The 16,723-nt window shown below is 38.6% G+C and overlaps 1 protein-coding gene across 2 annotated transcripts in view; it reads left to right on the forward strand.

Annotated features, from left to right (window-relative positions):
• The window catches only part of grid1a (glutamate receptor, ionotropic, delta 1a), a 240,849-nt gene that overhangs the window by 212,333 nt on the left and 11,793 nt on the right, over window positions 1-16,723 (forward strand). For both annotated transcript variants that reach the window (XM_017309069.1, XM_008429213.2), the window contains 4 exons: window positions 6,852-6,953; window positions 8,063-8,260; window positions 8,700-9,027; window positions 12,526-12,664. In XM_017309069.1, the coding sequence (XP_017164558.1) occupies window positions 6,852-6,953; window positions 8,063-8,260; window positions 8,700-9,027; window positions 12,526-12,664 (767 nt within the window). The remainder of the gene's footprint in view (window positions 1-6,851; window positions 6,954-8,062; window positions 8,261-8,699; window positions 9,028-12,525; window positions 12,665-16,723) is intronic.

Raw genomic sequence — 16,723 nt, forward strand, 5'->3', positions numbered from 1 at the left:
TTGAGCTTCAGAAAGATTCTAGAATATTAGATTTACCACACAACTCTTAGTTTTCATAAGTCAAAAGTAAAGAAAAAAAATGAAACACACAACTTGCAAACTTCATTTTAAATCTCAAGTCCCTGACGCTGCATTCGCTGGTTAAAATACAAGCTAGCTATAGGCTATTGTCGACTTGTTACAGTGAAATATGAGCGCCGTGTGGCTAAACAGAGATTGAGAGCGTTATTTGTGCACTCCGTTATCAACTGTAATTTGTCGCCTTTTGTCCTGAATCAGTCAGGGACTTCTCCTCGAATGAAGAAGAATCAGGTTTCTTGGCAATCTATGTAGAGCAGGACTGACCAGAAGTGAAGATTTAATCACCACTCAGCCCGACTAAAGCCATTCAAACCAATTCATCATAACACGGCCATTATCATTAGCACGAAGCAAGATACACACTTACATTAAAAAATGAAGACACATCCATGTTAGTCATCCAAAGAGCCCATTGCAAACAGTAGAGGCCCACTTATAAATGCGCCCTTAATACACATGGGACGTCCAAACAGGTAAATGCAGGAGCAGCAGGAAACATGGCAACTTTGGGTGCATGTCTCTGGAGATCATTAGCAGCAGGTATAATGGAAAGGTATGCGCTGTGTCTGTGCTGTTGTTCATTACCAGGTATGTTTGCGTACCTGCAGTACTGGGCAGAACCCCTCTACTGCTAGAAAACAGACAGAAATGTATGGAGTTGCTGTACTGTTTACTCCAAAACAACAACTTAAAAGGAAATATAACTGCAGGATATTCTTTGCAGGTGGAACCAAAGTTCTTGTTTATTTGAAACTGATTCCACAGTGTGCTGCCCCTGCCAAGCCCTCGCTGCATTTATCATTTCGTCCCCCTCTTAGTTTTACATTTCCTAACGTCCAGGCCTCCCCCTCTTTCACCTCTCCTCTGTGGTCGCTTCCTCTAGTCTCTCTTAACCTTTTACTCTCATTTTTCAGACCCGCTTTCCTCCCGCTCCATCATCATTTATCTGCATTCAGTCCATTTTCTTCCTGGCCTGATGGCTCTTAGATGAGGCGTCTTTCTGGTTAGAAACTGTAATGAAGACTGAAATACTATTTCCAGAATGGCTACTGTGAGATTTCTGCACCATCCACTGCTGATGCAGAGTGATCGATACCGTTGTTGTTGTTTTGGTTTCCCGGTTTGGTCTTATTGATGTGTCAGCTCGTCTCTAAGCAGATATTCCTAATGACTTCCAGCTTACATTGAGCTCTCATGGAGAAAAGTCGGTTTATTTGAATGCAATTGCTCCTACAAGCATCTGGCATGCATAGTGCTGTAGATCATTTCTCAAATGTTTCTTCAATGGGACTGTCGTTAATCAAAATCATATTTTTAACCCTTAAAGTAAAAATGATTATGTTCTCGTTCTATATCTCATACTCAGATGTTTTTGGAATGAAATCTAGACGCATCAGCATTTAAGTCTTTGCACCGAAAAAAAAAATAAAAATCCAGGAGTCATTGTGGTCTCTTTCTGTCTCTCTCTCTCTGATCTCTGGAGTTTACCATTTGGATAAGCTGAAGTCAATGAAATGTCTGGTAATCATCTTTGCCCAATGAATCCTTTCCAACCTGGCATTACAGTTTCTTCTGTAGTGGCATTACGTCAGATCTGAAGGAGCCTTTGAAAATACATTGTTGCTGTGTGCTAGTCTGATGAAGGGGATGCTCGGCGTTGTCGTGACTTTCATGATTTGTTTTGAGGAATCCTTCCCTGCGCAATAATCTCCAAAGGTTCCTGAGCAGTTTCTAGAAACTATGTTCCTCCTCTAGAAATACAATCTGCTCCGTCTCGTTTTGTAAATAGCTTCACTGTTGCACCTTCAGTCCAGGCTGTTCAGCCTCATTTGAATCGTGAATCTAACACATTTAAAGCGTTCTTTCAGCAACAATTGGTTGGCTGTGGAAGTTTTTTTTGTTTTTATCTAGATCTTTAACATGCAGTAACTTTGTTTTTTACAACTCTAGTTGTTTCACCATTCCAATGTATTTTTGAGTTTACTTCTTACAGCTTTACTTAAAAGTATGCATTTTTACTTCTGAATTTGACATAGCTCAGTTGTCATAAGTCAATAAAAATATTCTTTTAATGCCTTAAACTCAAACAACCCAGCTAACCTAGCAAAATCCGTCTTCCCAAAATAAGCCTATTTAGACATTCTGCACTGACAAGAGCCAACTAACATTTAATACACTGAAAATGAATCAAGTGTTTGTGTTTATTAGTCACAAGGTTAGATCAGAATTTTCTTATTGGCCATCATCACCCTTCAAGACGCAACTGCTGACGTTGATGATAATGGATGCAGTGTTTCCCCATGAGCTTTAATGTGCAACACCGCATGCAGCATGTAAATGACGCAGCGGTTTAAAGCCGCCACATTCGTGCCACTGCTCAAACTAATTCCTCACTGACTCATCAAGCACAAATGACATTAAATATTCTCAAAAGGGCACTTCTCTCTTGCCAACAATAGATCTGCGGGGGGCTGATGGGAGTGTTGATCCAACAATTAATTTGCAAAGTGCCGGGAAGCATGGCTTTTTATAAACGCACTTTCTGGCTCCGTAGTGTTTTTAAAATGTCCCTTGGCTGCGTGGAATCTCTCCCACTTGTGCACAAAAACTAAAAACAAGTGTTTTTTTAATTTTTTTATTCAATGGCTTACTTTCATCTTATTAAAAGTTTTGGTGCAATTCCAATTACTTGCTACGTTCATAATAGGTAAATCCTCACCTGCAAAGTGAAACATAAATCTTTCCAAATTAGTCTATTTTAAAAGTGCTCAACGTCTCCTTAGACTGAAATCCCTCCGTCAGTTATGAAGAATAATCTCAATTAGAAAATTACTGTGATCTCCTTAAAACACACCTTGGGAGTGAACAATATTAGAGTCATATTGCAATAGGTAATCACAGGATTAGCAATAGTATTTTCAGATGGCAACTCACTCAGATCTGTAAAAAAATATTAATGTAAGCAGTTCACCATTACAGTTATATCAGCCATAACTCTAAACTGTCTGAGTTTGTAAAAATATATATTTTTTAAATGAATAAAATGATGCTCCACTGGATACATAAAAGCTAATTTACCATCAGAAGGTAAAAAGATTAAGCCTGAGGAAAATACCTCTACAAACGCCAATATATTCTCTTTCATGTGCTCCTTGTCAAAAATAATAAAAAAATGTCCCTGCTACTGTTTATTTTAAATGTGCATCATTTGATGTACCTGCTTTGTCGTCTCCTCTTCATTTCCTGTGAATGTGACAGACTGAAAGCAGAAGTAGGAGTTTGCTGATACAATAATTTGCATATATGCAATTTAGTCAGTATTTTTAATGCAGAAATAAAAAAAAATAAAAATACATTGATGCATCCTTCAGCCAATTTATTTAGGTTTCAGTTCAAACCTGATGAATTTAGATATCCAACACCACCAGTAATTTGTCGTGTAAAACGCATTCAGCTAAGCGCTTAAATTGGTCACTATCTTGTGTAAACTAATGCGAACAAACTACCCAGCCAGTCATGCAAGCAATTATAATTACTGCTTATATTTTCAGTTGTACTCATAATATTGATTATTTAATAATGAAAATCAAATGGATCTTTTCATGCCTAAATTCTCATTTTCTGCTGCTATGGAAAATTTAAACAAATGTCAAACTTTAGAAAAGTATGTTTATTTCCACAAATTTCTGTATGTCATCTTTGGTCCGTTTGCTCAATGTTTCTAAAAGAAGAAGCCCACATGTACAGCTCACATTTTCCACATTTTCATTTTATTTTCCTACAAGTTCACACTAAATACATCACTTTATGTTTGCAATTTCACCTCACATTTCAAGTATATCTAAAGCCTAAAAGATTTGATTGGAGAATTGTGCAAACCACTGCGCATCATTCCTCAAATTAGGCAGACGTCCAGTTCCTCTTTGAAGTAGAATTTTCCTCGGAACATGTTCAAAGTATTAGCCTAATAAAAACTAATGGCCATACATTTCCAGTGTAATTGCAGGTGATGTGACTTTGCTATGTTTATTGTTTGTGACCTTCCTAGTGGCGCGCTGGTGAGCAAAGCTCTGTGAAGTAGAAGTGTTCCTCTTTAGTGTTCTTCAGTTCACAGAGCGAGGATTGCTCAGTGTTTTTCATAGAGGACAAAACTGCTCATGGAGAAAATAGCCCCCTGTGAGGCAGCCAGTGCACACTGACATTTTGCCTCAGTGCACACTTTGAAACACAAACACACGGCACAGTCATGTAGACAGATGGGCAGAATTATTATGATCACTTGTAAAAAAAAAACAAAAAAAAAAACACCTGAAATCTGAAACATGGCAAAGTTCCCGACCGCCAGGAGAAAAAAATGCCATTAACAGAATATTCAGAAACAGGACAAATCATTAACCTTGTAAACACCACATTGATTGAGGTAGAATAAGTCCTGGGAATCTGAAAAGACTCCAACTTGCATCACTTATGTCTAAGTGACCCCTTAACACAGGGCACCGTCAGATGTCACGTTTGTTCGGTCTTTGCTTTAGTGTGCAGTTTGCCACCTTTCAAAGAACCAACGGATGTCAGATTTTTATTGGCACATCAGTTAACATCAACACAGATGAATAAGCCGACATCATCACACTGCCCACCAGCAGGTGTGTGCCAACAACTCACAAGTGACTCACGATCTACTTTCACATCAACATTTCTCTGACATCCGTGCAGCAAAATGCTTCTTGCGCTGCACATGCACTAATCTTCACATAACTGACATCATGACAGTGCTTAGAAGAAACATTTACTGAGTGACACTTTATAGGGGAACATATACAGTACACATTAGCTAGCGTGCCGTTAAGCAAGAGTCACTTCATTAATGAGTTTGCAGTGAAGCTATACATAGCAATGAACTGTACTGAGTTCTGCAGATTGGTTGTGACAAACAGGCTGATAATGAAATTTTAGCTCCGCTTTTCGACAGGCTCCGATTGTCTGACATGCTTCTCTTTCACAGTTGAATGCCTCTGTTGCTGCTTTGTGTATCAGAAGTAATGATTTCTTTCAAATGCACAACTTGTAATTTCAAGACTGTTTGTTCGGATCTTGCTGGTGACACAGATATACTTGTTCCTGTGTACTTCCCTCAAAGTTGAACCGAGATAAGACGAGCACAGAAAACCAATTTTTAAGAAAAACACCAAGCTTTCACGTCCCAAGTGCTAATTGGCTAAAGGAACAAATTAGAAAGTTATGCAAGATAAAATTGATCTGTCTGAGGGTTTTGCCGTCTAAAAATAACATTCAATATTCCCAATGCCTTGCAAAAGTGTTTCTCTACAGCCACGTTTAATGCAATGTGGTGACAGAGCAACACAAAGTACCACATCATTTTGAAGCAGAAGCTTGAACGTACATGATTTTCTTTAAGTGGATTAGGAATGGCCCAGCCAAAGTTGGACCAAAATCCACTGAAAATTCACAACAAGAATGATGCTTGCAAATGATTCCCTCTAGCCTAGCTTGAGCTATTTTACAGAGATTGAGACACTTTATCGTTAAAATAGCCAAAGGTACTAAAGCTTACAGAGAGCAATGTTTGAAGATTTTTTTATTATTGAATCACGAGTAAAATAAAAACAAAGTCCACTTTAAACAAATGAAAACGAGCTTAATCAAATGAAATTGGTCTTGTTCTTCGTAGTTAATGATTTCTGAACTGTAAATTTTCAGATCGGTACAAATCCTTCAGGGTTTAAAGTACCGTACAGGTGGTAGCCATACAGTCTGTTAATCCAGATTTCTCTTTACTTACACTGTATGTTGACCTTGACAATATGCAACTCTAGGAAGCACAGAGTTAAAAGCACATCTTCAAATTGAAAAGCTGGAATCCACCAATTTACCTGGGAATTTATCCATTTAGAAAAACAAAACTTTTTTTTTTTGACAAATTTTCCATCTCACTATGGTGTAGGTCATTTCAGTGGGGGGAAAATAGCTCGGTGCTTCCTGGAGCCCAATAGGACTGTGGTTTGACCTTGGGCCACGAGTCTTGTTCTGTCAGCTCAAATCAAAGGCCACTCCAAATGACGTGTCGAATCCTTGAGAATCCTTGTCCAGCCTGCAGCGCTGATTAAGAATTTAACAAACATCAGCCTCGAAGACCGGAGATGAGGCTCCAGAGGCTGACCATGTGGAATGAGAAGTTTAAAAAGTAAAGGATTGTGTGGACCCAAGGCACTCAAAGGGACATCGAAGGCTCAAACTGGATGTGTGGTAGATTAATTTGGGGAGCATGAAGTCAACCTCAAGTGCTCTCCTGTTATTTTAATAGTCTTGCACATTTTGTGCAGTAAGACGTAAAGAATGGGTGCAAACTCCTTTCACAACCGAGGGTCCCGTTTCTTGTAAACCAGTTAATCACCCTCCACTGCTGGGAGCGGGTTGATGTAAACAAACATGGACCACTCCATCAATTAAAGATGGTCGATAATGTGGGGATAATTACTGCGAGCAGAATTGTTTTAATTTTCTTCTGCAAATTGATTCTTGACTTACATGTGTGATGGATCTTTTTTTTTTTTTTTTTCCCTGCAGCTATTCTACAAACAGCTCTTTGTGTAATGGCTGCGGTTTTTAATGTGCTTCGTAAATAAATAAACATAATCAACACAACATTTATCTGCATCTTTGTCCATTAGAGGATACTTGCATTTCCATTATTATTTTTTTTACACAGTGCATTTTGCTAACCTATCTGATTCTTTGCTCTCGCCCCTTAGCTGGCATCGTGGGACTCCACTCGCGGCCTGAACGGAAGTCTCAAGGAGAACCGGATAGAGAGCGGCATGCAGGGAGTGACGCTCAAGATTGTGACGTTACTGGTAAGCTGTGAAAAGTCACTGAATCTATTAACCCAAGTCAACAAATGGAGTAAAAATGCAGTTAGGAGGGTAAGCACCAACATGCACGAGGTGGAATTTTACACCAGAGGGTTATGAAACGCACTAAAAGCACTGAAAACCGGTTTCAATCATACTTTGAGAGGACAGTTAAACAATAAAACTCCCAGCAGCTCACACATCATAAGCGTTCATTTAGAAAGTCATCAGTAGTTTAGAGGAAGGTGCATTGAAATGTGTTGACGAGGCCCCATTTCAAATAATAATAAGATCATTGAGTGCGAGCGCACCAAGCATCAGCTCCACATGCATTTTTTTTTTGTAATGCTGCAAAAAGAAGTCTTCACTTGTCTCAGAAATATAATGCATCTGAAAACGATTAAAGCACAGCAGCGTCTCTTAAAGTAAGACCGCATTTCTTTCACCACAGAGTCTCTGCCCTCGTCCTTTACCTCAATCATTTCTCCTCCCCTCCATTTTTCCTCTTTTCACAGATGATTTACCCTCCACCATATTTATTCACATAAGTTCTGCTCAGCGTTCTCCTGGCAGTGTCACTTCATCAAGTCATTTGCCCCTGCCCACTTTAACACCTCTCCTCTTTCCATGCCACCCTCCCCCGCCCTGTCCCGCTCGGCTCTTTTCACTCCACCTATTTAATACTGCCATGACACTTCCACTCATAAAGGGGAGCCGTGGGGTTGGGTAGGGGGGGACAATAAATTTGAAATGACAATTTTCCCGTTGATGGACCATAGCAGTTGCCATGGCGCCTTTTGTTATGGATCAACAGTTGCTAAGGAAACAATTTTACGAGGATGAAGTTTAATGGAGAACATACAAAAGCTTTTCATGAAGGCATCTTATGATGACTGATCGTGTCCTGCTTGCAGCTCTATATCCCAACCATTAGATTTGTGTGCATCGAAATAAATGACTCGTCTGCGATTGAGTAAAAGCATCCTCAGTTCTCAGAGTCCGAGCGTGAAACTCGGCCATAAAACATGTTTCTCAATATTAATATGTCCGGAACGTAACATCATCTGAAACCTGCTTTTTAAAGGACCTGCGACTGTTCTGTTTAAAAACAGGAGGAACCTTTTGTGATGGTGGCAGAAAACATTCTGGGTCAACCCAAACGATACAAAGGTTTTTCTATCGATGTCCTGGACGGCCTCGCCAAGATCCTGGGCTTCAAGTACGATATTTACCAAGTCGGCGACGGGAAGTACGGCTCGGCTCTCCCTAATGGGTCCTGGAATGGCATGATTGGAGAACTCATTGGCAAGGTTTGTACTTTTTGATTGCGGGAAGAGAGCAATTCCTATGCTCGTCTTGAAATTATATTTCTAAAAGTTAGTTCATTGTGTAGTTTACGAAGAAGAGCCTGTGTATCAGACCATCACATCACAAGCCATCTTCATCTGGCTGCAAAAATTAAATTGCAGTTCAACCTAAATAGAAATTGATACAATGACCTGCACTGAATACTCCAAAAATTAACTATCGTTTTGTTTCCTGTTTTTTCTACAGAAAAGTATTCAGAAAAAAATATGGATGAATAAACAAGCAATTGGAATCTGAGTTGTTTCAGAAACACAAACATACTAAATTACTAAACACCCTAAATGTCAAGAAACGGCAAACTAATGCTGGTCAAATGCATGAGTTTTGGCAAAAAAACAACAAAAACAGCTGGGTTATTTTTTTCTTCGTGTCTTTTAACAGCGAGCTGACTTGGCCGTATCTGCCATCACCATCACACCGGAGCGGGAGAGTGTGGTGGACTTCAGCAAGCGCTACCTGGACTATTCCGTGGGAATCCTGATGCGCAAGTCCGAGGAAAAGATAAACATTTTCTCTCTTCTTGCCCCGTTCGACCTGGCCGTGTGGGCATGCATCGCAGCGGCCATCCCTGTAGTGGGCATCATGATCTTCCTGCTGCGACGTATCCAAGCAGTCAGATGTCACAGCAGCACGGGCCATCCGCCACCTCCCACCTCTACCTCACTTCAGAGCGCCATCTGGATCGTCTATGGGGCCTTCGTGCAGCAAGGTCAGTTAATTAAAAATACAAGTAAAATTATCCATCCTGTTTGAAAATGTGCAGAAGCCTCTTGGTACTGTGGTGTACTTTTAACAACAGATTATGCTGTTGATATCGCATCCCAACTACAGATAGTTGAAATTCACAACCTAGTGTAAATAATAAATTGCTTTGAGATCAGACGTCTGAACCTAGGCCCCTATGGACCTAAATAGCTTTATTTTCTGTTTTACAAGTAAACACATTAATCCAAAAATTTATCTTATTAAATGGTGAAAGTATAATTTTTTATAGTTTTACTCCAAAATAATCTAAATTTAGCAGGGTTATTTTATACTATGCTTCACTTATCAATAAATATTCTTATAATTTAAATAAAAATAGCCTTTATTCCTTCCAGATCAAAGTCTATTCATAAAGATTCACTGTTCTGCAGTGCACATAAACACAACACCGTAAGTCAACAAGGCAGATGAACATGTGAAGAGTATTTTACGGCTCTCTTTCATTCAACTGCACATTTCTAAGCCAATCAGGAAAATTTTTWYTTTTTTTTTTTTTTTTTTTTTTTTTAATACAGAGAAGCTGATCTTTGACATTACACACGCAGTGTCCCTGCCGGCTGCTGTCATAACCACTAAGGTATAATAACTTACAATAAACAGGAAGACGTATGCGGATGTCACCATGCAACAAATGCTGATGCAGTAGATGGAAAATTTCAGGCAAAATGCCCACCTTAGCATTTTTAAAGGTGCCTTTCTGCAGGAGGACACCCCATCTTTACGTCTGGTGCCGATCCAGGTACGTCTGGTCGCAACAAATGACCGATTTTAAAGCTCAGACTGCATCCATCAAAGTCTGGCGTAGTGCCCGTGAACCTTTTTTAACCCAACACCCACTATATTTTAAGAGAAGGGAAATTCATGCCTTTTTATCTGCCTTCGTTTTCACATTCTCATTTCTGGCTAACGTTCCAGCGGTGCCACTTTTTGATTCAAGTGGGGTTTTTTTGTTGAAGGAGCTAGGGGGCTGATGTAAGGCACGTTGATATGGATCTGACTGCTGATGCTTAGTGTGCCATTGTTGGTAGTTGAAACTTGGCATCCAAATATTCTGAGAAGTCCATAATGGTATGCTGGCACTTAGCTGGTTTATGTTGTGTGTTCACCCCCAGATACCGAGTGTCACTGCAGTTTTTTTGTTTTTTTTTTTTCCACGCAGGAACTGTTCTTTTGTTCCATATGGGGGTCATTCAGAGGTAGGATATAATCCAAAGCATCCCAGGGACCAAACGGATATAAAACCTTTTTTCATTATTATTAAAGTGTTTAATCAGTTCATTTCATAAATGAAAGCGTGTCCCACTGAGGAGCATGGTTAGAGCCAATTAAATCTGCACATGGACAATTCACATTCAGTAACCTTAATAAAAACAAACTCAGAGCCATGTGTAATAAAAATGATTGATGCCGTAGTCTGATACATCTGACAAGACCTTTCGTTTTTTGTTTTTTTCCCTTCAAGCTTTCCTGAGGGTTCAGCTGTGCCGATTGTGACACTTTCAGACAAATATGTTTTCATCACTTTTCATATCCTTGAAACTTTCAGATGACATTTTCCATGGCTTTCCATTTTAGGATCAGGATTCAAGATGACATTTTTCCTCATACATTTCTAAACCCGTTTTTCTTTTATGCCTTTGCAGACAACGGGCGACTACTACCAAAACACAACAGCAACGTTACTGGAACACATGAGGCTTCTTTATCTGACATAAAGAGAAACAAGGCTTAGAAATTTTAAGATAAAGAAAAATTAGCAATGCTATAGTTGCTACATAAAGTGGAGTTGCAACATTTACACATAAGCTAGTTGCATGGGAAATCCATTGAAAGTAATTTTTCAATGGTCGTCTTTTGAGTAAATCAGTTGAACTTAAGTTCTGTTTAATTACAATGATCTGTGTTTTTCTTTCAGTTTTCATGGTTATGGTGTAAAAAATAAAAAATAAAAAAAACGAAACCCAAATGTGATTTTTCAGAAATTTCATTAATATGTAGGAGGACCAATATGTAAATATTTTCCGCCAAACACAGAGATGCTATGCCACGGTTCAAACAATCTCGACACTGCAGGTTGTCCTGGATGCCTTCCAGAAATAAAGTACCGTACTCTGGGCTACAAAAGCTGAAAACCTCAAGCTGGATGTTAGTGGAAAGGCGAGTAGAAGGAAAAATGTGAACTGAAAAAAGTTCAATAGCAATAAGGAAAGCTGCCAAGATGAGGATAGGGAGGTCCACCCCATTCAAAAGTTTGGAAAAGTCTCACAAGGCCTGGATTGTCGATGCTTAAAGAGCAACCAAACAGAGACATGTCCTGGACCAGGACTAGCATTGTTGCAGGCCATTGGTCTAAAGTGAATTTAGTCATCTATTTTTTTTTAAATCAAGGTAGCAGATTCTGGAGTCACAGAATCCAAGTTGTTTGAGTTTGAATGAGCAGTTTCCACAGTCAGTGATGATTTAGGGGGTTATGTTATCCATTTGTGTTGGTCAACTCAAAGTCAGATCAGGAAATGCCGACATGCCTCTCTCTGCTGACAGCTTTTATGGAGATGCTTCTTTACCTTTTCCAGCAGAACTTGACCAAAAGTACCAATACTTTGTCCAGTGACGATGGCATAACTGAGCTCGATTATCCAGAAAAATGACCAGATCTAACCCTCGGCTAATCCATGGATCGATGGTCAAGAGAAAATCGTAAACATAGTTAACAGAAAAAAAACAACAAAAAAAAAACACTTGCAGTATCAATCTGTGTTTTAACAATTTGAGTTTCACCAATTGAATTCAACTGCTCAAACTTTTTAACAATATTTTAATTTAAAGATATGTACCTGTACAAATGTGACCACCAATGAGAAAAACCATTAAAAAATCTAAGCACACTAGAGTCCAATAGAACTCCAATAAAAAAAATGCAGAAAACGATCCACTGCATATTGCAGCTGTAAAATCCATTTCCCTGCCACCATCACAACAGATAAGGTGAAATAAATCAGACTTCAAGACCCCCGATAACGATGAAGTACAGTTTGGGCCATATTTAAGGTTTTTTTGTTCACTTTTATTTCACATCTGTTGTCTTGGTTCAGTGCTGACATTTACTCCAAATCAGATATTGGAGCCATTTCAGCCCATGTGGATTGTTCTGTCAGTCAATAGAAAAGCAATCTTTGGATTAGTTGAAGATCATTGCTTCGAAATGGTTTACCATTGTTTCATGTTTCAAATAATAAACTTGATGTCTTTATGTCTGAGTTGTGAAGACTTTGAGGAGTTTTTCATATTGCTATTTATATCCAACCCTTAATTTGGAGGGAAAAAAAGGCAATATCTTCTACTGCTGCTGGAGGGGATGTTTTATCGCCCTGTTTAAAATCTGTAAAAATGGGATATGCATTTCTGGGTGGACTTGTAAACCACTTTCATCTCAACCCTGCAGGCAGCGACTCAATTCTGGGCTCAGTGGCTCTGCGTATCGTCATGGGCAGCTGGTGGCTTTTCACCCTCATCGTGTGTTCGTCCTACACAGCGAACCTGGCCGCCTACCTCACTGTATCACGCATGGACAATGCTATCAGGTAAAACATCTTTTTTTTTTTTCTGTCACACTATTTGAAAAATATTTTGTTTCCAAACAGTGGGGAATTTCACTCAAACTTGGCGATCACGAGAAGTTGTATCTCTGCATATCTCTAGAGATGTGTTATCGACTGGGTACATATGGTGTACAGATTGACTTTTTCTTAGCTCCACTGCATTTGTTTTTTTTTTTTTTCATATTGTCAATACTTGAACTTGTGGTACACATGCAACAGCTTTGGTTAAAGATTCATCTACTGGGATCAGCTTCTTTTTCTATAAAGCTCCTTTAATTTTTGACTTGCTGCATAACAACCGACCGTTTCTCAGTCTAAATGTTATCTGCCAGTGAATCCAATTTGGTCTGATGTCCTTCTCGCTCTCTCTAAAGAATGGGCAGAAAGACATTTGATTGCATTGGTTCTGTCTAGTGTTGAACAAACAGCCACATGGGGACATGTCAGCAGACTGAGCGAATGCTAAGCAGCACATAGCTCACCTGTGACAACACATGAGAGCAGCGGTTTTTAAAATGGTATCTGTGGGAGACTATTCCTGTGGTATGTTTCATACGTTTTAAAGGACACCTTTAAAATGTGTCCTTGAAAATATTTGAGCTGCATTCTGGACTTTGTTCACTTATAAAAATGTATTAAGAAGTCATCTAGAATAAGGATTAAATTACATTTGACTAAACACAGTGAAACTCGAGAGCTGAGCAGGTTTCTTACATGTTTTCGGTGTGAATTTCCATAGAAATCATAACCCATATTTTCCAGATCGTCAGTCCCTTCAGGTATTTCAAGTAATGACTCAAAATTCGACAAGAAAGGAAGCTGATGTGCTGCCCTGTGATGTATCTGATGTGCGTTTCCCTTTGGGAAAACATTTACATTAAAGATAATTATAGTTCCCCCAGGGAAAACATTTCTATTGAAGATGATTATAGTGGTTAGCTGCATGGGGGGAGAAAGCACAAGGCTTTAGCACTTTATAGCTCTCAAATTTTAGCTAACCAAGCACCCTGGTCACTTTTTTTATATAAAATTTGCAATTACAAGTTATGAGGTATTATAATGTTTTCCAACACCACATGAAGCATTTTCCTGAAACCTTTTTTTTTGCACACATGAGCATAGCAGCATTACACAGTTGCACTTTTAACAATAGTCGCACGCTCTACCCCTGCACCAGCGCGGCAACCGGTTTGCTATTTCTAATCCTTTCGTTCAAAACACAACGAACATTTTCACACCGTCATGATGGTGTACTTGTGTGTAAAAGTTTGATTAATTGGTTGATTAATTAAATACAATTTGGAATAAGGCTGCAACATGAACATTTTGGAAAAATTGAATCAGTGCGCTTATTTTCCAGATACACTCTGACTTATTTCAGAAGATCTAAAATGTAATGGCTCTGTTTCGGCATTCGCCCCTCTCTTGGAGCTTCACTTTCAAAAACTTCAAAGATGTAAATAAAGGTCAGACAGAGTGCAATCTTCCTTTGAGGTTGGCAGCCGTTTTATTGGGAGAGGTTGTGAAGTTTAAACCGTCATCAGCTGAGGGACAGATGGTACAGAAAATCTGCAAACACACTGCTTCTGCCGTTCTTATTCTTCTAGACGACAGTACACAGATGCAGAGAGACATTTCCAGTGAGAATGGGATACAGTACAAAATGATACAGTAAATCAGGTACAATTAACAGATTTTAGGCACAGGGTACAAGAAATTGGGTAAGAAGTGTTGGTACATTTGGCTAAGAAAACCAAAAAATTATTAAATGCTCTTACTGTTGCTGAAATTCAAACTGAAGTGTTCATGCATTCAATGTCAAAGAAAAATTTGTAACTTCAGTCTCAACTGGTTTCATTGACATGTATAACTGGGTAATATCAGTCTACCATTTCATTCTTCTTGATAATATTGTCCAAAATAGTGGTACTTTAGAAGAACTACTTGATCAAAACCAAAACCAATAAACAACAGCATAAATAAACTGAAAAACATGTTTTGATTAGAATAGGGGGAAAAAAACAGAAGCTGTAGTGGCTCTACTAATGGATATGAATTCTGCAATATCAAGGGGAATTAAATATTTTAGAGAGGAGTTAAGGATTTTGACAATTTTCAGAAGGCATGTCTCAGGAATAAGAACTGCACAAACAGTGCAGAAGGAAACGTTCTTCCTAATTAGTACATTTTATGAGTAAGGAACTCCATAAAATCTTTACAGCTAAGCCCAGAAGGAATCATTTGTCTTCAAATGAGTTAAAGCTTTGAGTCGGTTTTGCCACAGCTCTAAAGGAGAAACTTGGATTGCTCTGATCGTTGTCAATTAGCTGAATGTCTGTTAGCCTAATTTTTGACTCCAAATCCAGTAAGAACCTGATTGTTTTTACTTTTTTTAACCAGTGTTGCTAAATTATTTATGAAGTAAACAGGTTTAAACTAAAATCATGGCTGTGTATTCCCAACAATGATCATCTAACATCCAAGTAAAAATTTGAAACATGTACAAAGTATTTTTTGTTTTTGAAGACCCCCCTACATATAGAGCAAAAAAAAAAAAAAAGTAACTGTAATCTGGACAGAGTAGCTGTTTTCTCTTTATTTCTCATTCAAACTCATTTGAGCCAATATAGGAAATAATGGAGCAATTATTGGGTGGGTTGCCAGTTCAAATCCCCGCTCTGTCCGTGTTAGTTGTTGTGTTCTGGGCCACTTGGTGGTCAGAAGGTCAGGTGGCACCAGCGCATGACAGCCTCACTTCTGACAGTCTGCTTCAGGGCAGCTGATGGCTACAAAGTAACCATCAGCATGTAAATGTGTGTGCATGAAAGAGTGAATGACTGAATGTAGTGTGAAGCGCTTTGGGGTCACAGGTCATAATGCCAAGTTAAATCTACTAAGTGATAGTGATATAAATGTTCCCAGAACAACGAGTACACTTTTTCTGTTAACTTAAAGTGATGGATATTATCCGTCATCATTGATTTAGTTTGGAAAGTCTGAAACTTTTTCATTATTATTATCAGTGTTATATAAAAGAGCTTTGCCTTTTTTCCCCCCTCATTTCATCTTGCTGTGTGAATGTTCTGAGTTTGTTAGAGATGTGGATTGGAGGGAATATTGAAATTCACTCATGATTCAAAATCATTTTTAAAAGAAAAGAAAAGTATCCAGCCAATCACAGACACACTGTGTGTGTGCTGGCAGATAAAATTCATGCATACAGAGAAAATGACTGAGTTGAACCTATTCACAGCTTTCACAATGCTTATTATTGGAGATTGTGGCTCTACTTCAGTGTTGCTTACATTACTAAAAATATGCCTGGTCCGGCATAAGTCAAGTCATTACAACCTGATGGTCGACGCTGAAGAGGTACATATGAGAGAAGCACGATATGAATATGATATGAATTTCTCATTGTGATCCGATTATCTGAACAAAGGGCAAGCTGAGCAACAGTTCTGTTCTTTTACCTGTACATCCATCTTTTCATTGAATGAAAACGTTACATCTTTCAAAGTCATGCATAATTTTGGGCTGAACAGTATATGCAGAAAATTAAAACCAAGAAGGAAATCTAAAACTGCATGGATAAGATGTTTAAAATAATTGATAAATAGCTAAAAGGGAAGGTTAAATGTGTGTAGACAGATGAATGTATGGTTGCTTGAGTTTGGAAATTGCAATGCTGAGCCTTTAAAAAAAAACAAAAAAACACTGCTGGTGGGAATGAGAATCTGAGTAAAGTTTTTAAAAGTCACTAAAAGTTGTGGAGTTGCAAAGTTTTAAACTTGACAAATGTGTTTAAATATGAAATGATTGATGAAAGCAATCATTAGGGTAGGGTTAGAGGGTTAGGGTTAGGTTAAAAAGGACAACCAACATTGTGCCAACACGCAACTACGTGTTGATACATGAAAATACTATTTAGAGAAACCTTTTGGTGCTCTTCGACTCTAGGCCTCCTTTTGAGCAATATGGCTGAAAATAACATGCCCAAAATGAATTGAATGTATCTCAAGAACTACAGAGTTTATTTTA

Source organism: Poecilia reticulata, linkage group LG15, assembly GCF_000633615.1.
Source record: "Poecilia reticulata strain Guanapo linkage group LG15, Guppy_female_1.0+MT, whole genome shotgun sequence".
In the NCBI taxonomy this organism is placed as follows: Eukaryota; Metazoa; Chordata; class Actinopteri; order Cyprinodontiformes; family Poeciliidae; genus Poecilia; species Poecilia reticulata.